This window comes from Ursus maritimus, unplaced genomic scaffold (genome assembly GCF_017311325.1).
Source record: "Ursus maritimus isolate PB19 unplaced genomic scaffold, ASM1731132v1 scaffold_36, whole genome shotgun sequence".
NCBI lineage: Eukaryota > Metazoa > Chordata > Mammalia > Carnivora > Ursidae > Ursus > Ursus maritimus.
The window spans coordinates 2293286-2314127 of record NW_024426230.1 but is presented as its reverse complement, the minus strand read 5'-3'; the positions used below and the strand labels follow the sequence as shown (position 1 = coordinate 2314127).

The 20842-nt window shown below is 60.8% G+C and overlaps 3 protein-coding genes across 5 annotated transcripts; 2 read left to right on the top strand and 1 right to left on the bottom strand.

Moving 5' to 3' along the window:
• Positions 1 to 32: 32 nt before the first annotated feature.
• TM9SF1 (transmembrane 9 superfamily member 1) lies at positions 33 to 5320 on the top strand. 3 transcript variants are annotated; one of them, XM_008708796.2, is made up of 6 exons: positions 33 to 184; positions 498 to 859; positions 1655 to 2276; positions 2707 to 2892; positions 3817 to 4090; positions 4648 to 5320. In XM_008708796.2, the coding sequence occupies exons 2-6, from the start codon at positions 515 to 517 to the stop codon at positions 5039 to 5041; spliced, it is 1821 nt and encodes a 606-aa protein (XP_008707018.1). In that variant the 5' UTR covers positions 33 to 184; positions 498 to 514; the 3' UTR covers positions 5042 to 5320. The 3 variants fall into 3 exon arrangements, with proteins under 3 accessions (XP_008707018.1, XP_008707016.1, XP_040476706.1); XM_008708794.2 differs by having other exon boundaries at positions 61 to 221; XM_040620772.1 differs by having other exon boundaries at positions 72 to 221; positions 483 to 859.
• A 66-nt stretch (positions 5321 to 5386) lies between these two features.
• IPO4 (importin 4) lies at positions 5387 to 14292 on the top strand. The gene is made up of 30 exons (XM_040620771.1): positions 5387 to 5740; positions 5821 to 5907; positions 6034 to 6113; positions 6206 to 6247; positions 6647 to 6776; positions 6885 to 7064; positions 7296 to 7361; positions 7474 to 7575; positions 7662 to 7745; positions 8215 to 8379; positions 8469 to 8522; positions 8680 to 8789; positions 9088 to 9196; positions 9350 to 9479; positions 9711 to 9824; positions 9916 to 10029; positions 10273 to 10393; positions 10556 to 10667; positions 10775 to 10890; positions 10999 to 11076; positions 11153 to 11210; positions 11298 to 11403; positions 11480 to 11673; positions 11820 to 11864; positions 12224 to 12349; positions 12458 to 12666; positions 12764 to 12896; positions 12983 to 13087; positions 13737 to 13806; positions 13925 to 14292. The coding sequence occupies exons 1-30, from the start codon at positions 5672 to 5674 to the stop codon at positions 14053 to 14055; spliced, it is 3240 nt and encodes a 1079-aa protein (XP_040476705.1). The 5' UTR covers positions 5387 to 5671; the 3' UTR covers positions 14056 to 14292.
• Positions 14293 to 14335: 43 nt separating this feature from the next.
• Positions 14336 to 20834, bottom strand: LOC103679323 (meiotic recombination protein REC8 homolog). Its single transcript, XM_040620773.1, has 19 exons — positions 19750 to 20834; positions 19589 to 19657; positions 19353 to 19495; positions 19193 to 19268; positions 18976 to 19096; positions 18060 to 18144; positions 17622 to 17701; positions 17263 to 17377; positions 17102 to 17174; positions 16934 to 17019; positions 16721 to 16770; positions 16236 to 16382; positions 15822 to 15888; positions 15555 to 15715; positions 15311 to 15359; positions 14993 to 15059; positions 14768 to 14899; positions 14588 to 14694; positions 14336 to 14487 (listed from the first exon to the last, which is right to left on the bottom strand). Exons 1-19 carry the CDS (start codon positions 19803 to 19805, stop codon positions 14396 to 14398), a joined length of 1776 nt encoding a protein of 591 aa, XP_040476707.1. The 5' UTR covers positions 19806 to 20834; the 3' UTR covers positions 14336 to 14395.
• Between the last annotated feature and the right edge of the window lie 8 nt (positions 20835 to 20842).

Here is a 20842-nt window from a genome sequence, read left to right as displayed (position 1 = left end):
GCGTGGTGCGGCCGCAGCCGCTGCGATCAGGCAGCGCGGCGGCCAACCCCGTGGAGGTCGGTCGTCAGGTCCTCTCCGGGCCGCCGCTAGCGCGCCGCTCTGGGGGAGACCCGGGCAGGAGCCCAAGGGCAGCTACGGGGCCGTAGAGGCCGCGGGCGCCGCCTCGGCCAGCCCTACCCGAGTGGTGAGGACCCCGCGGGTGCAGCGGGAAGGTGCTCGAGGTGCGGGGCCGCGCGGCGTTGCCATGGAAACGGGCTGGGGCGCGCGGGGAGGTCCCGAGCAGGCGGGCTGCGGGACAGGGACCCCAGATCCAGAGGACGAGGAAGCAGAGGCGGACAGAGACAGTATTGTGTGCGGGTCGGGGGCGGCCTTCCGAGGGAGGGTTCGAGAGGCCAAGGGGAGTAATTGGAGCTACGGGGCTTGCTTTCCAAGGACCGGACTTGGCGCGTCAGCCAGTTGATCCCTGGTTTTCATAACTGCAGGATTCCCCCAAACAGGTTCCACTGCCTTAAGGATGACAGTCCTAGGGCACCCGCGGAATTGGAGCTGCCAGTGGTTGCCATTCCTGATACTGCTGCTGGGCACAGGCCATGAGCCAGGGGTGGAAGGTGTGACACACTACAAGGCCGGTGACCCTGTCATTCTATATGTCAACAAAGTGGGACCCTACCACAACCCTCAGGAGACTTACCACTACTATCAGCTTCCAGTCTGCTGCCCTGAGAAGATCCGTCACAAAAGCCTTAGCCTGGGTGAAGTGCTGGATGGGGACCGAATGGCTGAGTCTTTGTACGAGATCCGCTTTCGGGAGAACGTGGAGAAGAGAATTCTGTGCCACATGCAGCTCAGTTCTGCACAGGTCAGCCTCTCCACATTGGCGAGCACTTAGCCTTCCCTCCCAGGGACCAATAACAGTGCCTTCTAATTTACGGTTTTATAGCACCTCTATGGAAAGGATCTGACTTGATTCTAACTACAACCCTACTGGTAGGCAGGAGGACAGGTGGTATTACTTGCATTCAGTTGAGGAAGAAACATACTTGCTCAAAAGTGACTTTTCCAAGACTACATGGATTTTGAATTGCAGAGGTGATCCTAGAGCCCAGGGCTCCTGACTCCAAGCTGCTCTGTTGGTAATAAGATCTCAACTGTCACTCCTGCATAGTTGTTTCCTTCCAAACCTACCTCTTGGCTTTCTTAACTAGCCCTTTTACACTCTTATCTTTCCCTGTGACACTTTTTTTTCTTTAGCAGATCCTATCTTAGGGCACTTTTCTTTAGTCTACCCCAGACCTTCTTACACCTTGCCTTTCTCCTTTTTCTACACCCTAACCCCTGTCAAGTCATATTGTTCTTTTTGAAGAATCCCAGCATACTAGGATCTAACCCAGTGGTTCTCAACAGGGGGCAGTTCAGTTTTGTCTCTCAAGGGACACTTGGCAATGTCCGGAGATGATTTTGATTGTCACTATGGGGGGTGCTGCTGACATCGAGTGGGAAGAAGCCAGGGATGGTGCATATTACAATGCACAGGACAGCTCCCCACAATAAAGAATTATCCAGCCCCAAATGTGAGTAGCGTGCAGGCTGTGAAACCTTGCTCTGACCCTCTGCCCGGAGAGGCCTTGTCTGACTCCTGACCCGCTCTTTGTAGGTGGAGCAACTGCGCCAGGCCATTGAGGAACTGTACTACTTTGAATTTGTAGTGGACGACTTGCCAATCCGCGGCTTTGTGGGCTACATGGAGGAGAGCGGCTTCCTGCCTCACAGCCACAAGATAGGGCTCTGGACCCATTTGGACTTCCACCTAGAATTCCATGGAGATCGAATTATATTTGCCAATGTCTCAGTGCGGGACGTCAAGCCCCACAGCTTAGACGGGCTACGACCTGATGAGTTCTTAGGCCTCACCCACACCTACAGTGTGCGCTGGTCTGAGACTTCAGTGGAGCGTCGGAGTGACAGACGCCGTGGTGACGATGGTGGTTTCTTTCCCAGAACACTCGAGATCCATTGGTTGTCCATCATCAATTCCATGGTGCTTGTGTTTTTACTGGTGGGTTTTGTGGCCGTCATTCTCATGCGTGTGCTTCGAAACGACCTGGCTCGATACAACCTGGATGAGGAGACTACGTCTGCAGGTTCTGGTGATGACTTTGACCAAGGTGACAATGGCTGGAAAATTATCCATACAGATGTCTTCCGCTTCCCTCCATACCGTGGTCTGCTTTGTGCTGTGCTTGGTGTGGGTGCCCAGTTCCTGGCCCTTGGCACTGGTGAGGTGATAAAAATTAATCAGGGATTTCTCTCAAGGGGTAGAACTAAGCAGGTGGTTTGTTCTGGAAAGATCTGCAGATCTTCTCTTCTGTCCAAGGTGAGGGGCAGACCTAAGGGGTGGGGTGGCCTTGGAAGGGATGTGTATGGGGGCACATGGGTGGCTCAGTCAGTTCAGCATCCGACTCTTGATCTCAGCTCAGGTCTTGATCTCAGGGTCATGAGTTCAAGCCCAGCATGGCATGGAGCCTACTTGAAAAAAAAAAAAAAAAAGGATGTGGCTCTTCAGTTGTGGGTTGCTGGACAAGAGAATTAGGGGATACTGTTTTCCTGGAGACCTTGGGTCTGGGTGAAAGGGGAGTGATTCCTCTGAAATTGCCAGAAAAGGGATAGGTTGAGACCTGACACAGGCTTTCCGCTACCACCCTGCAGGCATTATTGTCATGGCGCTGCTGGGCATGTTCAATGTGCACCGTCATGGGGCCATTAACTCGGCAGCCATCTTGTTGTACGCCCTGACCTGCTGCATCTCTGGCTACGTGTCCAGCCACTTCTACCGGCAGATTGGAGGCGAGCGTTGGGTGTGGAACATCATTCTCACCACCAGCCTCTTCTCTGGTGAGGACTGCCCTTTCCCTGGTGGGCTGGCCTGGTGGGCCGATTTGAGGAACTTTGAATACATTGTGGAACCTGGGATAGAGTTAGAGTCAGGCTTTAAGGGAATAAAAATAGGCAAAAGAAACAAAACCATTCAGAAGAATGCATTTCTTTTGCACAGTCAAAAGTTAAGTCCTTAAAATATTCTAGGCAGCATGTAAGCACTTGACACACCTTCATCTCATTTAATCCTCACAGTAACCCTATGTGGTAGGTAATATTATCCCCATTTTACAGATGAGGAAATTGAACTTCAGGCTGGTTAAGTAATTTGCCTGACATTACACTCCTAAGAGGGAGTGGAGCAGGTTTCAGACCCAGGCAGTCTGACTCAAGCGCCCATATTCTCGACCATTATGTGAAGAGCGAAATAACACTCTTTCTGGAACTTATTTTTCAATACTCCCCCTTTAAAAAAAATATATTTTTTTAATTTGGAGGTGGCTACCCGACTCTAGCCTTACAAGCCAGTTTGTCCTTTCAAAGGCAGTAGTGGGTGCATTCTAAGCTTTTTGTGTTCCCAATCCTGTCTGATTTATATTTCATCACATTTATGTTTGAACCAGAGCTTTCTGAAAACAGGGCCTTAATCCAAAGTGAGTCTCACGCTCGGAATCAGGGATGCCATGGCAGGACGGGACCTTGGAGGCAGGTGGATTGTGTCACTCTTAGATCATTACATAACAACTGCCTTGCTCTTTAATGATAATGGATGGGGGAGGGGTTGTCGGTAAGATAAGGCCCGGGAAACCGCGGGATGTTGAAGGGCGAGGTCTGCCTGGGAGCAGGATGCTTCAGCCCTCTCCGTTCGGTCCAGTCTGAGTGTCTGGCCCCAGGGATGTAGCTCCGCCTGCTGACCCTCCTTCTGGGGGCCCGTCCCTGCAGTGCCTTTCTTCCTGACGTGGAGTGTGGTGAACTCGGTGCACTGGGCTAATGGCTCGACACAGGCTCTGCCAGCCACCACCATCCTGCTGCTTCTGACGGTTTGGCTGCTGGTGGGCTTTCCCCTCACTGTCATTGGAGGCATCTTCGGGAAGAACAATGCTAGCCCCTTTGACGCACCTTGTCGCACCAAGAACATCGCCCGGGAAATCCCCCCCCAGCCCTGGTACAAGTCTACGCTCATCCACATGACTGTTGGAGGCTTCCTGCCTTTCAGGTATCCTCCCTTTATGCCACAGCCGTCAATCTCAGGTTCCTGACTTTTCCTTTCCCAGTACCCTGACCCAACAAGAGGGATAATCTCTGGTTCAGCTTTACCAGTAAGAGATCATGAAATGGGTCCTCCTTTCTCCAAGCAGGACTCCACTTGAAGCAGTTCACAGGTGACGGTGTCTCACCTAGAAGGCTTGCCAGAGACATTGCTCCTGTCCCCATGTTTCTGCTTTCTGACTTTAGTGTCCACAGGGACCGCGTGGGGCTTGAAGCGTATTCAGTTTGTTGAGTACCTCTGGTGCCAGGCAGATAAGACAGCAGAAGATAAAGCAGACAAGATCCTTGCTCTCCACCGGTGAGAGCAGATGTTCTTGAAATGAGCACCGCTAGTCATGGGGAGAAGAGTCCCCATGGAGCCAGGAACTCCAGGGCAGGGAGTGGAGTGGACCCACTTTCCACAGTGACCCGTGCCATGCAGGGGTGGTGGCTGGGCGTGGAGCTGGCCGCTGTGCCGGCGGCGCACAGCCCTTTAACGCTGTGTGTCGTCTCTTCTCTTCACAGTGCCATCTCTGTGGAGCTGTACTACATCTTTGCCACAGTCTGGGGCCGGGAACAGTACACTTTGTATGGCATCCTCTTCTTTGTCTTCGCCATCCTGCTGAGCGTGGGGGCGTGCATCTCCATTGCGCTCACCTACTTCCAGTTGTCTGGGGAGGATTACCGCTGGTGGTGGCGATCTGTGCTGAGTGTTGGCTCCACTGGGCTCTTCATCTTCCTCTACTCCGTCTTCTACTATGCCCGGCGCTCCAACATGTCAGGGGCGGTACAGACAGTAGAGTTTTTTGGCTACTCCTTACTCACTGGTTATGTCTTCTTCCTCATGCTAGGCACCATCTCCTTTTTTTCTTCCCTAAAGTTCATCCGTTATATCTACGTTAACCTCAAGATGGACTGAGTTTTGGGGGGCAGAACGATTGCCCTTCTCTCCCATTCTTCACGTCCGGAGGCCCACTGATCTCTCTTACCCACGTCTCTTCTGATTGAGTGACTGAATTGTGTGATGGCGTTGTTGCCTTCCCCTTTGCCCTTTGGGCCTCCCTTCCCCCGGAGGGCCTGGAAATTGCAAATCTCTATTATATAAGGAGTATATATTTGAACTTTGTAAGTTGCCTTTAGTTTTGGTCCTGATTTTTCTTTTTACAATTATCAAAATAAAATTTATTAAGAAAAAGGATCCTGTGGTTGGAGGGTTTGGTCTGGATGTAGCAACTCGAGCCCTGCCGTTAAGGGCCCTGTCCCTTAGAAAGCCCGGTCGGCGGCGGAACGCACGCAACGCGAGTTCTCCGCGGAGCTTGGGAACTCTCGGCCGGGGGAACCTGCCTTGCCGGGGCCTGTTTCCGCGGCTCGGCGGGCGCTCAGGCCGACGGAAGCGGCGAAGCCCGAGCTCCCTGCGGGAAGCGGGTTGAATCACCCTGGCGACGGGCGGGGCGCGCAGCAACGCCCTTTCCGCCGGAAGCGGGTTTCAGGGCCTCCACGTGCTGTCCCTCCCCCCGCCCGACCCAGTAGCGGCGGCTCGGCTGCTGCCATGGAGCCCACCGGGCTGGAGCAGATCCTGCGGGAGCTGCTGCTGCCGGACACCGAACGCATTCGCCGGGTACGGGACAGGGGGGACCCGGCCGGGGCGAACGGGAGGTGGTGGGAAAGGCCCGACTCTGACCCCGGGACTCCTCGCAGGCCACGGAGCAGCTCCGGACCGCCCTTCGGGACCCGGCCGCCCTGCCCGCCCTCTGCGACTTGCTCGCCTCGGCGGCCGACCCTCAGGTGAGGCGCCTGCCCCTTCCCGCGGAGCGTCCCATAGTACGCCACCGGTCGAGCCCCAGCTTGCCCTCTGCGGCCCGCCCAGCACCTTCCTGCCCGGACCCTCACATGCGTGCTTCCTCGTCCCAGATCCGCCAGTTCGCGGCCGTGCTGACCCGCAGACGCCTGAGCACCCGCTGGCGACGGCTGGCGGCGGAGCATCGGGAGAGGTGGGCGGGGCCAGGGGCGGGGCGGAGGCGGCTCCTGGGCGGGCCAAGTGCCCACACCTGCCAAGTGCCCACACCTGCCACCTGTGTTCCAGCCTCAAGTCCCTGGTCCTGACCGCCCTTCAGAGAGAGACCGAGTAAGTGCCTACCTGCCTCCCGGTGGGATCCTGACTGACTCGAGGCTGAGACCCTGTGTGGGTTTCTGCCTTGTCTTTCAGCTCCGGACAGGGCCGGGGAGGGGGAAGGATGTCAGCTCTCCACCAAGGGTGGAGCAAGGGTTCTGAGACTGTGTTGAAGACTGAATTTCATGAGAATGGGCTGTGATGGTCTGCCAAACCCGAATCAGAAAAATGGAACCGAAATTCAGTCTGCGTGAGGCCAGGCTCACCAGATTACACACCCACCTTGCTGCTGGTCTCCCTGTGAGCCACCGTCTTATGTGTCCCAACTTGGCAGACCCTCTGTCCTGGCCAGCGTGTGCTGGGGAGGGTATTGGAGGGTGATTGGGGGTGGGGGGCAATCTCTCCTGTTTGCAGGCACTCCGTGAGCCTTAGCCTGGCCCAGCTCTCAGCCACCATTTTTCGAAAGGAAGGCCTGGAGGCCTGGCCTCAGCTCATGCAGCTTCTTCAGCACAGTACCCACAGCCCCCACATCCCAGAGAGAGAGGTACTAGCACATGCTGGGTGGGTGGGTGGGAGGGAGGGAGAGAGGGAGGGACTGAGAGACTGGGTAGACCATACAAGCTTTTCTCTCTCATCCCCTACACCTGGACAGATGGGGCTTTTGCTGCTAAGTGTGGTGGTGAGCTCCCGGCCTGAGGCCTTCCAGCCCCACCACCGGGAGCTTCTTCGGCTTCTGAATGAGACCCTTGGTGAGGTGGGGTCTCCTGGGCTCCTCTTCTACTCCCTGCGCACTCTGACCACCGTGGCCCCTTACCTGGGCACTGACGACGTGGTGAGATGTGGGTCCTCACCTTCCCTGGCTCCCTGTCCTCGGGCCTTCCACATCCTCGCCCTTGCGGATGCAGAACTACTTCGGGCTCTTTCTCTGCCATTTGTCATCCCTAACAGTTGGGGATACTGTGGGTGGCTGGACCTGGGCTCCTCCTGTGGCCAGGCTTTGAGGAAGCTGCCAGCTTCTGGGGCCTGAGATGAGCGAGCATGCATTATGCTTTTTGCCCTCCAGCCTCTCGCACGAGTGTTGGTGCCCAAGCTCATTGTGGCCATGAAGACCCTGATCCCTATAGATGAGGTGAGGACAACATTCAGGCTAGAGCTCTGTTGAGAGGAGAGTACAGGAGCACACGGCCTGGTCCCCTGAAGAAGAGCATGGCAACCCTGTGACTTGTCTGTCTGTCTGGCAGGCAAAGGCCTGTGAGGCTGTGGAGGCCCTGGATGAATTGCTGGAGTCAGAGGTGCCCATCATCACCTCCCACCTCTCTGAGGTCCTCACATTCTGCCTGGAGGTGAGCGGGGGATGGCCACGGCCTCTACTGCTTGTTTTGCTGGGAGTTTCCTTGCCTGTCTCTGATTCAAGTTACTCTCTGGGCAGGTGGCTAGCAATGTGGCTCTAGGTGACGCAATACGTGCACGGATTCTCTGCTGCCTCAGTTTCTTGGTTAAAGTCAAGAGCAAGGTGAGTACTCTCTGATGCACATTACTGCACCCCCATTTCCATCCTTCGTCTCAGTCCTGGGACATTTTGTTCATCTCAGGGGTATCTTTAAGTATTCAAGACTTGATATGGCCTCACCCCAGCTCCCGGCTGGGAGTTTGGGAATCTCCTGCTGGACCCTTTGTGGCCTAGGAGGCTGGAATTTTTTTCTTTTTTTTTAAGACTTACTTGTTTTAGAGAGAGAGCCATGTGCGCACGAGCAGGGGGAGGGACAGAGGGAGGGGAAGAGAGAATCTCAAGCAGATTCCCCACTGAGTATGGAGCCCGACGCGAGGCTTAATCCCATGACCCTGATATCATGACCTGAGCCGAAATCAAGAGTCAGACGCTTAACCGACTGAGCCACCCAGGCGCCCAAGGCTGGAATTTTTAATATGAGTCCATCTTGGGAGCAGATTCTCAGGGACACGGTTCCACCTTCCCTCTCAAGGCCTTACTGAAGAATCGTCTCCTGCCGCCCTTACTACATACCCTTTTCCCCATTATGGCTGCCGAGCCTGCCCTGGGCCAGCTGGATCCTGAGGACCAGGATTCGGAAGAGGAAGAGCTGGAGATTGGGCTGGTGGGAGAGACCCCCAAGCACTTTGCTGTACAGGTGGGATGTGCGACAGGGGTAGGGGCAGGGCATTAGGTCGCTATGGGGCAGAGATGGGTTCCAGCAAAGTCTTCCTGTCGTCTTTTCAGGTTGTAGACATGCTGGCACTACATTTGCCCCCCGAGAAGCTCTGTCCCTTGCTGGTAAGTGTTCTCTGTCCTTCTGGTGCCCCTGTCCCCCGGCGTGCCTAGTTTCCTACCACTGAGGATATTTGGGCCCTGGCACGTGTGGCGGGCCAGTTGCCGCAGGAATGGGCAGACTTGGACCAGGGTTTCAGGGGCGTACTATCCGTTCCCCTAGATGCCTATGCTGGAAGAGGCCTTGAGGAGTGAGAGACCGTACCAGCGCAAGGCTGGGCTGCTGGTGCTGGCTGTGCTGTCCGATGGAGCTGGGGACCACATCAGACAGAGGTGTCTGTTCCTGTGTCCTGGAGTGAGGGTGGGCTGCGGGGAGGACCAGCACACGGCCCGTGACAGTCCTGGTCTCTGCTTGTTGTTGGAGCTCAATTTTCAAGCGTGTTTCCCCTCAGTCTCGAGTGCCTGGGTTTGAAAGATAATTGAAACGGCCACCTCAGCTCTAGAACCAAGGGGTGGTTCGTCCCATCTGGTGACATTTCCCTGGTCTCCCTGGGGAAAGGAGGAGAAGGGCTCAGCCTAGGGCTTTCTGGCCCTGCCCCTCAGACTGCACTGTCTGCTTCCGCCCACCCAGGCTGCTGCCCCCGCTGCTGCAGATCGTGTGCAAGGGCCTGGAGGACCCCTCACAGGTTGTACGCAATGCTGCGCTGTTCGCCTTGGGCCAGTTCTCGGAGAACCTCCAGGTCAGTGAGACTGAACGTGGGCGGCCGTCCCCGGGGCCAGCTTCCCCTCAGCTTCATCTCTTCAGCCATCCCTGCCGCCGCTGGCACTTAGGGGGCTGCTTTGAGGGCACACCCCTGGCCGGCTGACCCGGGGCCCCCTTTCCCCTCCCCCAGCCCCACATCAGCAGCTATTCGGGGGAGGTGATGCCACTGCTCCTCGCCTACCTGAAGTCAGTGCCTCTCGGGCACACAAACCACCTCGCCAAGGCCTGCTACGCCCTGGAGAATTTCGTGGAGAACCTAGGTAGGTGATGGCGCTGGGGCACGGGAGGGAGGGGACAGAGCTGTAGCTTTGGATGAAGGGGGTGGGACGCGCAACCCCCCGCTCCCCGAACCGCTGTCTGCAGTGGGGAGAGGAGCGTGGCAGGCTCCCAAGGAGCCCCAGGCTGGATGTTCGAGGTCAGCCTAGAGGCCGGGAGGCCCCCAGAATGTAGGAGACCGGGACCGGGTGTTAGAGGCTTGCCCTTTCCCACAGGGCCTAAGGTGCAGCCCTACCTTCCGGAGCTGATGGAGTGTATGCTGCAGCCTCTGAGGAATCCCAGCAGCCCCCGGGCCAAGGAGCTGGCCGTGAGCGCCCTGGGGGCCATCGGTGAGGAGGAGGAGGCACGGACTGGGTTTCCCCAGGGAGCCTGTGGCAGGCGGTCCCCCTCCAGCTCTGATTCGGTCCTTCCACCCCACAGCCACAGCTGCCCAGGCCTCCCTGCTGCCCTACTTCCCCACCATTATGGAGCACCTGCGGGAGTTCCTGCTGACGGGCCACGAGGACCTCCAGCCTGTGCAGATCCAGAGCCTGGGTGAGTGAGGGGCACAGGCAGGGTTCCCAGTGCCGGGTAGGGGCTGAGGTGTTCATGGAGATCCATCCCCCAGGGCAGCACAGCTATCTTCTGATCAAAGGAGGCGCTCTTCCCACCGCTTTCTAGGCGCGGTGGGATTCCGGAATTACCCCCCAGCCACCGTCTTTGGTCCCCCAGGCTTTGGCCTTGCGCCCCTCTGGCTTATGTCGCATCCTAGTACTAACCAAGCCTTTGCCCCCACAGAGACGCTGGGGGTGCTGGCTCGAGCAGTGGGGGAGCCCATGAGGCCCCTGGCTGAGGAGTGCTGCCAGCTGGGGCTGGGCCTGTGTGACCAGGTAGACGACCCTGACTTGCGGCGCTGCACGTGAGTGAGCCCCCACCCTGCCCCTGCCCCACGCCTCCTGCCCGCCCACTGGATCCGCAGCCCTGAGCTCGGAACCCGGTCCTCTGGTTCTGGACGGTGGGCTTCCCCGTTCTGTCTGGCTCTGGCGGGCGGGACCGGACGGCTTCCACCTGCCTCCACCAGGTACAGCCTGTTCGCAGCCTTATCGGGGCTCATGCGTGAGGGCCTGGCGCCCCACCTGCCACAAATCACCACACTCATGCTGTTGTCGCTGCGTTCCACTGAGGGCATTGTGGTGAGCAGAGCGGGTGGGCTGGGTCACTGGGGGAAGGGCAGCCCCGGGGTGGCATTCGTCTCCTGGATGTGGCTGAGCCGGGTCCCTGCCGCGCCCCCTCTGCCCAGCCTCAGTATGACGGAAGCAGCTCCTTCCTTCTGTTTGACGACGAGAGCGGCGGGGAGGAAGAGGAGGAGCTCATGGACAAGGACGAGGAAGAGGAGGATGACTCCGAGATCTCAGGGTGCGGAGGAGTGCCGTTCTAGTCAGGGGAACCCTGGCTTTGGGCGAGGGCCCCATGCCGGCCCTGCCCCCCTGGGGCCGGATCACTGCCGCCTCCCCCTTGCTATAGGTACAGCGTGGAGAACGCCTTCTTTGACGAGAAGGAAGACGCCTGTGCTGCTCTGGGGGAGATCTCTGTGAACGCCAGGTGAGCCTCGGCCCTTTCCCGACACTGGGGACCCCGCCTGGGAGCTCCTCCCCCACGGCTGTGTGTGTGTCCACAGTGTGGCCTTCCTTCCCTACATGGAGAGCGTCTTCGAAGAAGTGTTCAAGCTGCTGGAGGTGAGAGGGCGGGGGAGGGAGCGGGAGGGGTGCTCAGGCCAGTGGCCCCGCGGCGGCCATGACCACGGCAGCCCGTCCCGCCCGCAGTGCCCTCACCTGAACGTGCGGAAGGCAGCCCACGAGGCCCTGGGCCAGTTCTGCTGTGCGCTGCACCAGGCCGGTCAGAGCTGCCCCTCGGAACCCAGCACCGCAGGTGAGAGGGGGTGGGGCCTGCGGGGACGGCGGGGGAGGCAGGGCCTGACCGGGGCCTCAGCCAATGATGTCCCCAGCTCTGCAGGCCGCCCTGGCCCGGGTGGTGCCGTCCTACATGCAGGCGGTGAGCGGCGAGCGGGAGCGCCAGGTGGTGATGGCCGTGCTCGAGGCGCTGACGGGGGTGCTGCGCGCCTGCGGGCCCCTCGCGCTGCAGCCCCCCGGGCGTCTCGCCGAGCTCTGCGGCGTGCTCAAGGCCGTGCTGCAGCGGAAGGTGCGCAGGGCAGGCGGGCTGCGGGGCGAGGAGGGGGCCGGCCCGAGCAGGGAGGGTCGGGGGCTACAGGCCCGCCTTCCCCCTCCTCCCCGGCGCAGAGAGAAGGGGCCGGAGAGCCCGGGCCCAGCTGAACTCTCGTCCTGCAGACAGCCTGTCAGGACACTGACGAGGAGGAGGAGGAGGAAGAACAGGTGAGAGCTACGGACGCCCACTGCGGGGCCAGGCTGTCCGGGGTGTCCGCAGCGTACCTGGGCTTGGCCTAGGGAGCCGGGGCTGCTGGAAGGTTGGTAATGGCTCTGACGGATGCGGCTCTGCTCCCATGAAGCCGGCGGCGGGTCAGGAAAGGCTTTCTGCAGGCGGGGGTCGGGGCGTGGGGCCCTGGGATCGAGAGGGGAGACTGGGCGCGCCAGGAGAAAAAGCCGGGCTTCCCACGAGCCCAGCCTGGAAGGGGCCAGTCCTGGGGACCACCTGTGGTGGTGGCAGGGCATCCCGGAGGTGCCCCCGTTCGCAGAGCTAGCCCGCTGCTCTAGCCCCTGCCCTGGCCCCGCAGGCCGAGTACGATGCCATGTTGCTAGAGCACGCCGGAGAGGCCATCCCTGCCCTGGCCGCCGCAGCGGGGGGAGACGCCTTTGCCCCCTTCTTTGCCAGCTTCTTGCCATTGCTGCTGTGCAAGACGGTGAGTGCCCTGCACCCTGGCTTCGAACCCCATCCCGCCCGTGCGCCCTGTGCCCAGCCCCCGACGCATTCCCAGTCCCAGCCTGCCTTGCACTCCTCCCCCCACCAGAAACAGGGCTGCACGGTGGCAGAGAAGTCCTTTGCCGTGGGGACGCTGGCAGAGTCCATTCAGGGCCTGGGCAGCGCCTCAGCCCAGTTCGTGTCTCGGCTGCTCCCCGTGCTGTTGAGCAGCGCCCGGGAGGCCGACCCCGAGGTGCGGAGCAATGCCATCTTCGGGCTGGGCGTGCTGGCGGAGCACGGGGGCCACCCTGCTCAGGAGTATCCTCCGCGTGCGGGGCGGGGGCGGGGGGAGAGCAGCCCTGGGGCTTGATGGGAGAGGTCTTTCTGTGGGCCTGTGCCTTGACTGTGGAACCAGATACTTCCCCAAGCTGCTGGGGCTTCTGTTGCCCCTCCTGGCACGGGAGCGCCACGATCGCGTCCGCGACAACATCTGTGGAGCTCTGGCCCGCCTGCTGATGGCCAGTCCCACAAGGAAACCGGAACCCCAGGTGAGGGATGGGGGCAGGGGCAGGGGCTGGGGCTGGGGGCAGGGGGTGGGGGCAGAGCAAGGGGCCTGAGGTGTCTGTGCGTCCAGGTGCTGGCGGCCCTGCTGCACGCCCTGCCGCTGAAGGACGACTTGGAGGAGTGGGTCACCATGGGGCGCCTCTTCAGCTTCCTGTACCAGAGCAGCCCCGACCAGGTAACTCAGGGGGGAGCTTGATGCCCCGGTCAGAGGCAGGGTTGGTCTCCCTTGTAGCTGATGCAGAGTCACAGTCTAAACTGCCCTTGGACGTGCCTTTGTCATGCAAGGGTCGGCAGCCGGGCAGTAACTGCAGCGGAGGGGCCTCCTGTCACCACGCAGCGTTTTTCCCCAGGGGGGCTTCATCCTCCCTGGCCTTCTGCACCCTCTGGTGTGAGCCAGAAGTCCCTGCTTCCCTGGACTGACGTCCTGTACCCGGGCTCCTTCACACTGTGTTCCACGGAGCGTGGGCACCTCTGCGCCACCCCCGTCCCTTCCAGTCACAGCAGCTCTGCTTCCTGAATGCGGTTCGTCCTCGCCGACCAGCGAGGGGTGGACTCGTGTTCCCGTGCTCCCGGGTCGCCCACCTCTGCCCTGCACCGTTAGAGACCGTCGCGTTGGCGCGCCTCCCGAGTGTCTGGGCTTCTTTTGGTCACCATCTGTCTCCTTCAAAAAAAATTACTCCCACCGTGTTCCATGGGTCCTTCTTGGGTTTCCCAGTTGTCGTGGATGTGAAACAGTAGGATGCGGGAGGTATCGCTGCCGAGAGACCCTGCCTCCCCTCGGGCCGAGGGCCGCCGGCACCGAGTCAGGCTTTCTCCCCCCGCAGGTGGTCGACGTGGCTCCTGAGCTCCTGCGCGTCTGCAGCCTCGTTCTGGCTGAGAGCAAGATCCCACCAGGTGAGGGCGGCGGGCGCGGGCAGGGCCAGGGCGAGGTGGGGAGCAGCGTGGCGCACAGGGCCCGGGCCAGCTAGGGATTTGGGGGCCAGTCCTCCCCGATGTCTCCCTCTCCACCCAGACACCAGGGCCGCACTGCTGCTGCTCCTGACGTTCCTGGCCAGACAGCACACCGACAGCTTCCACTCGGCCCTGGGCTCGCTGCCCGGTGACAAAGCTCGGGAACTCCAGGCCGCCCTGGGCCTCCCCTAGACTGTGGGCTGCAGCCGGGCCAGAGAGAGCAGAGCCTGCCCAGGCCCCAAGACCACCTCTCAGCCCAGTTACAGCTCGCGCCTTACCAAAGATTCTGGGCCTCACACCCACTTGCAGTCTCAGCCCCGTTTGCTGCCTTACAGGGGTGTCCCTGGGGCTGATCTGTTACGCTGTGGAACAATACAAATGGAGTCCTGACATCCTCCCCTAATAAAGGCAGTCCAGTTTCTGCTTGAACAGTAGCCCCGAGAGCAGGAAGCATCGAGATACAGGTTCGGAATTGAGGCAGGCAACACGGGCTTTAATGGGGCCGATCTCCCGGCAGCCTTGGCAATCAGTTCTAACCACAGTGGAATCGGGGTCCCAGCCGGATCAGGAGGCGCCCGTACGGCTGGTCTTGTTCCAGGCGGAGGATCTGCTGCCCTGCGAGCACTGGTCGGAGAAGAAGACGGGGCCGGTCAGGGGGAGTCTCCATGGCGGCCTCTGGCCTGTGTCCTCGCCCCCCCCAATGCGCACACTTGCCCACACTCACCCAGGAGCAGGTAGAAGACCCGGGCGGCCATCCGGCGGGGGCTGAGGGGGGGCACCAGGCTGCTGAAATCGGGCTCCCTGCCGGCCTGCAGCTCCTGGGCCACCACCCTGGAGGGATCGGAAGCGGTTGGCTGGAGTCCCAGTGCGGGCCCACCCCTCCGGGGCACCCTCTCCGCGGTACCTGTACACAGCCTCCAGCGACAGCAGCTCGGGCTCCAGGGGCAGCGCCGCAGGCAACTCCAGGGGCATTTCCGGGACCTCGGGCACCGCAGGCAGTGCAGGGGGCTCTGGCTGCTCCACCTCGGCCCAGGCCCTGGGAGGACACACGGGTCAGGGGGTTGGGGAAGGCGGCAGCTGTGACACTGACGAGGGCCACACCCCGAGTTCACCTGGGCTGGAGGCTTACCACCGTTCTTCTGGGGGGATGAGGCTGATGCGGGTCTTCTCTTCCTCCACCGCTTCTAGAGAGATCTCTGTTGGGGGTAGGGGAAGGGCCTGAGTGGGTCTGCTGAGATAGGAGTGGTCGGGACCTTGAGGCCCGCTGGTCGAACCACATGCCACAGCTGTGCAGTGACTTGCGAGAAGGACCCAGGTAGGAGGACTGAAGAGGTCTAGACTTCCTTGTGTTAAATGCTTCCTCTAGTAAAATCCGTCAGCAGTAAGGGTACCCATTCCCTGGGACAGTGGCTGGGGTGGTGGCCCTCTCCCCTCTCCAGGTGCCTACCTGAAGACAGCATGAGGGGCCCGCTGGGCTCCTGGGCCTCCCTCGGGACCTGGGGATGGGAGAGCGAGAACTAAGCCCCTGAGCGTCACAGAAGCACCTGGGGCAGGGTGACACCGTCCTGGCCCTGTACCAGTCTGCGCTCGGGGACAGGACCTGTCACCACCGGCTTGGGTGGGCAGAAGGCAGCCTGCTGGAACTCCGGCAAAGCGGGCCGGCTCCCGAGGGAGGAGGAGGGGGCAGTTACCTCGATATCGCTCAGAGTTTCCATCCTCCTTTCCTCCTCAGCTGCCACCTCCCTCTCAGCCTCCTCCTCAGGCTCCAGGGGTGGCCTTCGCCTGAGCGCTTCTGGGGGTGGCTGGGCACAGTGGGTCCAGAGAGCCAGCAGTTCTGGGGGCAGCCAGACAGCTGCGGAGGGAGGGGCGGCAAGGATGGGGTTTGAGGCGTGAGGAACACCAAGACAGAGGACTGTGGGTTCAGAATACCCCACATGCCAACTCCCACCACTCCTTACAGTGAGTTGGGGTTTGGAATAGCTCCGTGGGGCTCTTGATGGTCCTCTCGGGAGGCTGCACCTTTGGCTGCGTGGCAGGGGTGGGGGGAGGGGGGCGGGGAGGCAGAAGCCCAGTTAGGAGGGAGCGACTCCTCACTGCCCCTTTTCCACTTCTTCACAATTGTTCCAAAGCCTCTGACCTTCCAACTCTCAGGCTCCTGCCTCTGCCTGCCCCGCCCGCTGCTAAGTGGTGCCCAGGCATGTGCTACGTGGGGTCACTGAAGGAACGCAGAGAGTTGTCTCTGTGCAAACCTGGAACACGTGCACTTTGGGGATCGTTCCCGGTGCCTCCCCAGAGTTTAGAAGGCCCAGCACACATGGCCCCCAGCCCTCCCTGCCTCCCTCCATGGCCCTCAGAGCCTGGGCTGCACTCACACACTCCCAGCAGTGGGCTCTGGTTTGCAGTTGTTCCTGGAATTTCTCCCGGGAGATCTGAGTCTCCTTGTCCCAGAACAGTAAGCGGCGGCGGCGGCGGCGAGCAGGCGGACGCGGAGGATATGGGGGCACTGGGGGCCGCCGCCTCTGAATGGAGAGGGGAGGCGGGGGCAGGGCTACCCATTACTCCTTTTCCTGTCACCTGGGTGGGCTGCAAAACAGGCCCCACATCCCCACTCCAGAGGCACCCCAGGAAAGAGCTGGGGCAGGGCCTCTGAGTGCAGCTCTGACCTCACATGGGGGGCCCGTCTGGGGAGTGCAGGCTGGATAAAATGGACGGTGGGCAGGGGGCACCTTTTACCAATTTGTGCAAAGGCCCGGGTAGGCTAGCAGTGGCCCAGGGCTTGGGGAAGCTGAACATGGATGAACGGCTCTGGGAGAGGAGGGCAAAGAGGAGGAGAAAGTTTGGAAGGGGCACTACTCACCTCTGGGCTGAGTGGGGCTGGCAGCCGCAGCTCTGGCGGGGGGGTGACCTCTGCAACAACACTCTAGGTCCCAGCTCTGCCACCCCCTTCGCCCTGGCAGCCACCCAGGCAAGAAGCTAGAAGGCCTCCCTTCGGCAAGTTGCAATACAGGGCCTTTGTCTGCAGTAGCCGGGCAGGTCCCCCAGGAAGGCCCCAGGCACGGTGGGCACTCACCAGCAAGTAGGGCCTCGGGCTCCCAGCCTACCGGCTTCACCTCCTCGGGGGCCAGGACCAGAAGTGGCTCTGCTACCCCTTCCTCCCTGAGGGGAAAATGGGCAAGAGAAATGAGGCCACCCCTGCTGGCACTGGCCCCCTACCTGGCCCAGGGGGTCCTGCCCTTACGGTGCGACAGCTGGAGGTGAGAGCGGGGGTACTACGGTAACCCCCTCCGGAGCCCGGGGCTCCTCCTTGTACTCTGCAGAGGGAAGACAAGGGCTCAGGGCGCAGAAGAGAGGAGACGGGAGCACAGTCCGGGCCCAGCCTGCCTGTGCCGGGGCGCTGACCATCCGGTGCCAGGCGGGCCCTACGCTCCCGCTCCTCCAACAGGATGGCTTCATCTTCCTCAGCAATCAGTAGGTCCAGTTCTCGGCGGCTGACCTCTGGGAGGTCCCGTTCACCCTGGCAAGAGAGGAGAAGGGAAGGGGATACAATTCCATTTCTGAAAAAGGCAAGTGGCTCTAGGAGACTGGGTCTGAAAAGCAGGTGGCAGGAGGCCCACTGGGCACTCGCACGCCAGGCGCAGGGCGTGCTGAAATGGAGACGAGAAGACAGGACTCGGACAGAGCAGTGGGGAACTCGAGGCGGGCTGGGCTGTCAGAGGCAGGACTCGGGCCTCAGGCTCTCTCGCCAGGGGCCAGCTCACCTCGATTGGCAGCATGCGGATGGGCTCCGCCTCCCGCAGGGTGATGGCCTCCGGAGGCAGCACAGTGACCGGGACCCTATCTGGAGGGGCAGGAAAGTCAGACCAGCTCCTCTGCCGCTTTCCGGCTGCCTACACCCATGTGATGGGGCAAAAAGCATGGACTCTGGGATCAAGTCAGCCTGGGCTCTGGTCAGGCCCTGGCCAGTCACGGGCAGTCTGGCCCTGGCTAGGCTGCTTAACCACTACGGGCCTCACTCTTCTCCTCTGGAGAACGGGGATAAGAATTCTGATCTCATAGGACTCTTGTGAGGCAGAGATAAGGTGACACAAATAAAGTGCCCCTCAGAGGGCCTGGCTCTTAAGAGAAGCTCAATGATGGTCATTTCTTCAGTTCTTGGGCCTTCTAGGCCTCTCCCGGGAGGGAGGCGCTCTGCTCACCAGGCTTCCTGGGCTCCACAGGGACTTCAGGAGGGACCTCCTCAAGAACTCTCTCTGGGATTGCAGCCTCTAGGAGCTGTCGGATCTTTGGGGAGGATTGGGGACAAAAGGAAGGGTTCATCCTCAGCCCGTTTTCCCACTTGCACAACCTTATTCAGACAACAGACAAAAATACTCCTTCATGCCACAGCCTTGTGACACCGGCATGTGGTGAGCTCACTCGCCATCTGCTCTCCTTTCCTCCCATTCCTGCCCCCCTTAGCTAGACTTTGTCCATTTTTCTGTGCAGGAAGCACTGCACCCTTATGTCGAGTGTCATGGGGGACAGAAAAGATTCTTGATCTTAAGGAGCCTATGGTCTAACAGGAAGACCAGTGTGTACAGGACCCCAGCAAGAGTCAACACAAAGGGTGCAACAAAGCCCTAGCAGCATGCTTAGTTCCAAAGCAACATCTGGTTCCGGCCAGGGATAAAGGCTCACGGAAAGCCAGGTCTGCGAAGGATGTGTAGGACTAACTAGTGCAGAACGTGGGTGACCATTATGGGCATGGAGGGCTGCGTGCGGTGGGGAGCTGGAGGTGTGTCCGAAAGAAGGAAGCAGCATTATCTTAAGCTGAGGACGTGTCAGGACGTGGATAGAGAAGGACATGGGCGGGGAAACCTAAGGCTAAGAGAGGATAAGGGCCTGGCTTAGAGCCTTGGCAGTGGGAACTGTGTGGAAAGAAGCTGGAACAAGAGCTGCCTCTAGGTTGGCCTTGAATAGACGAGTGGAGTGGGCTTTGTCTGCAGGGGTCCACCGTGACCAGTCCCCAGCACGGACTCCTGCAGGGGAGAGCTGTGGCAGACCCAGGAACAGCGCTCCCCTCCTGCGCTGTCAGCTCAGCAGCCTGAGGCCTCTGTGGGGAACGAGCCCTACCTGAGGGATACTGAAGGGGCTGGGAAGTGTGGGAGCCACAGACATCATCCCAAAAAAGGGGTCTGGAGCATCTTCCAGGGTCTCCATCATGGCCAGGCGGTTAGGAAGCAGCAGGCTGGGTCTGAGACAGAGAGAATGTGGGCTGCCAAGTACTGCGGCAGAGGGCTGACACCCAGCAGGGAGGACGCCCCCCCCCCGAGGCGGGGGGAGCACTCACAGCTCCGTCTCCACCATATCAATGCGGATCTGCCGCTGGGCACGGTACAGGCGCTCCAGGATGTGCTGGATGTCCTCTGCGGGCAGGGAGAGCACAGTCGAGAGCGCGCCTCCGCGCGGGCCAGGCGGCTCTGCCCATATCCGAGCCTTCCCCGCCTTACCTACGAGGTACTGGCATTGTTGAGAGTAGACCCGGATCACACCGATCTGCAGCTGGGCTGACAGATAGAGGGAGAAGCGGGGCCGGGGCAGGCCGGGCAGCGGGGGCTGAACTCGTACCAGCACGTAATCGAGGATTTCCTCACTGGGGGGACAAGGCGCCCTGATCGCCACTGTGCCCACCCCCAGCCCCACGGCCTGGCCCACCCCCTCCAGCTCCTCCCCTTCCCGGCCTTACCAGGTCTTCACCACGTTCACCTTCAGGTACTCGCGTTTCACCAACCGGCTGCCGCGGGTCGCTGCCAGCCTGGAGGGGGTGGAGGTGGGGGTGGGTTGAGGGGGGAGCGTCAGGCTGGGGCCCCCGGGTGCCCCTCCCGGCGCGCACGGCCCGGCCCTTACCAGATGGTGGCGAAGCAGCCGGTGTGGCGCTGAAGCACGTTGGGATAGTAGAACATTGTCCCGCCGGGCTTTCACCCTGTCCCGGGCGCTCCTCCGCTCGGATCTCAATCTGAATTCTTCGTGGCACGGGGCTTCCCAGCACCGTCGGGGCAAAGGGCTCGGAACGGCGGCCGCCGGGGTGGCCCCAGAACGCCAGGTAAAGGAACGGATAACACTCAGGTGTGGGTAAACAATTAGGGCGAGAAGTAAACGGAGGCACGGACTGCACACACAGCAGTTGGGACGCCCCTCTCCGCCGCTCGGAGTGGGTTCCCGCGCCGCGTGGCTGCTTCGAACTTACTGGGGCCTTCCGGGTCGGGCTGGAGGTGCAAAGCTCCCCGAGGGCAGGCCCGGGCTGGGCCCCAGGCCCGGTCCCGAGGGAGAACGGGGGTCGTCTGCAGGGGTGCCGGGCTCCCGGGCCTTGCACTCCGCTTGGGCACCTGCAGTCCCCGCGGCACTAGGTCCCGCCGCAGGGGGCGCGTGCTCCGGGGCTTGGCGCCTCCCTCGTCATTAGATGGCGGCGACCCCCACAACAGCCAATGGGGAACAGGGGTGGGCTTGGGAGCGCTCCGTTCCAGGGCGCCAAGTAGCCCGCCTGGGGTCGAGGCAACAGGGGTCTCCCGAGGCAGGCAGCGAGCCAATCAGAAGAACCCCCGCGTGGTGCGGGGGGGCCATTGTGAGGTGTCCTGACCAATGGGCTCTCGTTCTCGCCTCTGACAGCAAGGGTTCCTCGGTGGCACTTCTCTGCCGACCAATGAGCGAGGAGCAAGTGGCACTTCCCTGCCGACCAATGAGCGAGGAGCCAGTCCCGGCCTCGCCCCGCAGCAAGCTTGGTAACAAGGGCATTTCGACCACTAGAGAGGCTCGGGTCATGCCGGGGGCAACTGCCCTGCTCCATTCGGGGCACCTGACCTGAGGTTAGACCTTGCCCTTTCCCCCTGAAACCCACCAGGTACCGAAGATCGGTCTGCCTCTGTGCCCAGCCTGGGGCCTGTCGTCAGCTGGGCAGGTAGACACGGTGTGAGGTGGCCTTGGCCGCCACGGATGGATGAGG

Coding starts and splice junctions, on each gene's coding strand:
- TM9SF1 (XM_008708796.2), top strand. CDS start 515: ATGACAGTCCTAGGGCACCCGCGGAATTGGAGCTGCCAGTGGTTGCCA. Junction 860..1,654: donor TGCAGCTCAGTTCTGCACAG/GTCAGCCTCTCC, acceptor CGCTCTTTGTAG/GTGGAGCAACTGCGCCAGGC. Junction 4,091..4,647: donor GGAGGCTTCCTGCCTTTCAG/GTATCCTCCCTT, acceptor TTCTCTTCACAG/TGCCATCTCTGTGGAGCTGT.
- IPO4 (XM_040620771.1), top strand. CDS start 5,672: ATGGAGCCCACCGGGCTGGAGCAGATCCTGCGGGAGCTGCTGCTGCCG. Junction 7,746..8,214: donor TGGTTAAAGTCAAGAGCAAG/GTGAGTACTCTC, acceptor TTCCCTCTCAAG/GCCTTACTGAAGAATCGTCT. Junction 13,807..13,924: donor TGAGAGCAAGATCCCACCAG/GTGAGGGCGGCG, acceptor CTCTCCACCCAG/ACACCAGGGCCGCACTGCTG.
- LOC103679323 (XM_040620773.1), bottom strand. CDS start 19,805: ATGTTCTACTATCCCAACGTGCTTCAGCGCCACACCGGCTGCTTCGCC. Junction 17,378..17,621: donor TCCGCATGCTGCCAATCGAG/GTGAGCTGGCCC, acceptor CTCTCTTGCCAG/GGTGAACGGGACCTCCCAGA. Junction 16,383..16,720: donor CAGCCCCACTCAGCCCAGAG/GTGAGTAGTGCC, acceptor CTCTCCATTCAG/AGGCGGCGGCCCCCAGTGCC.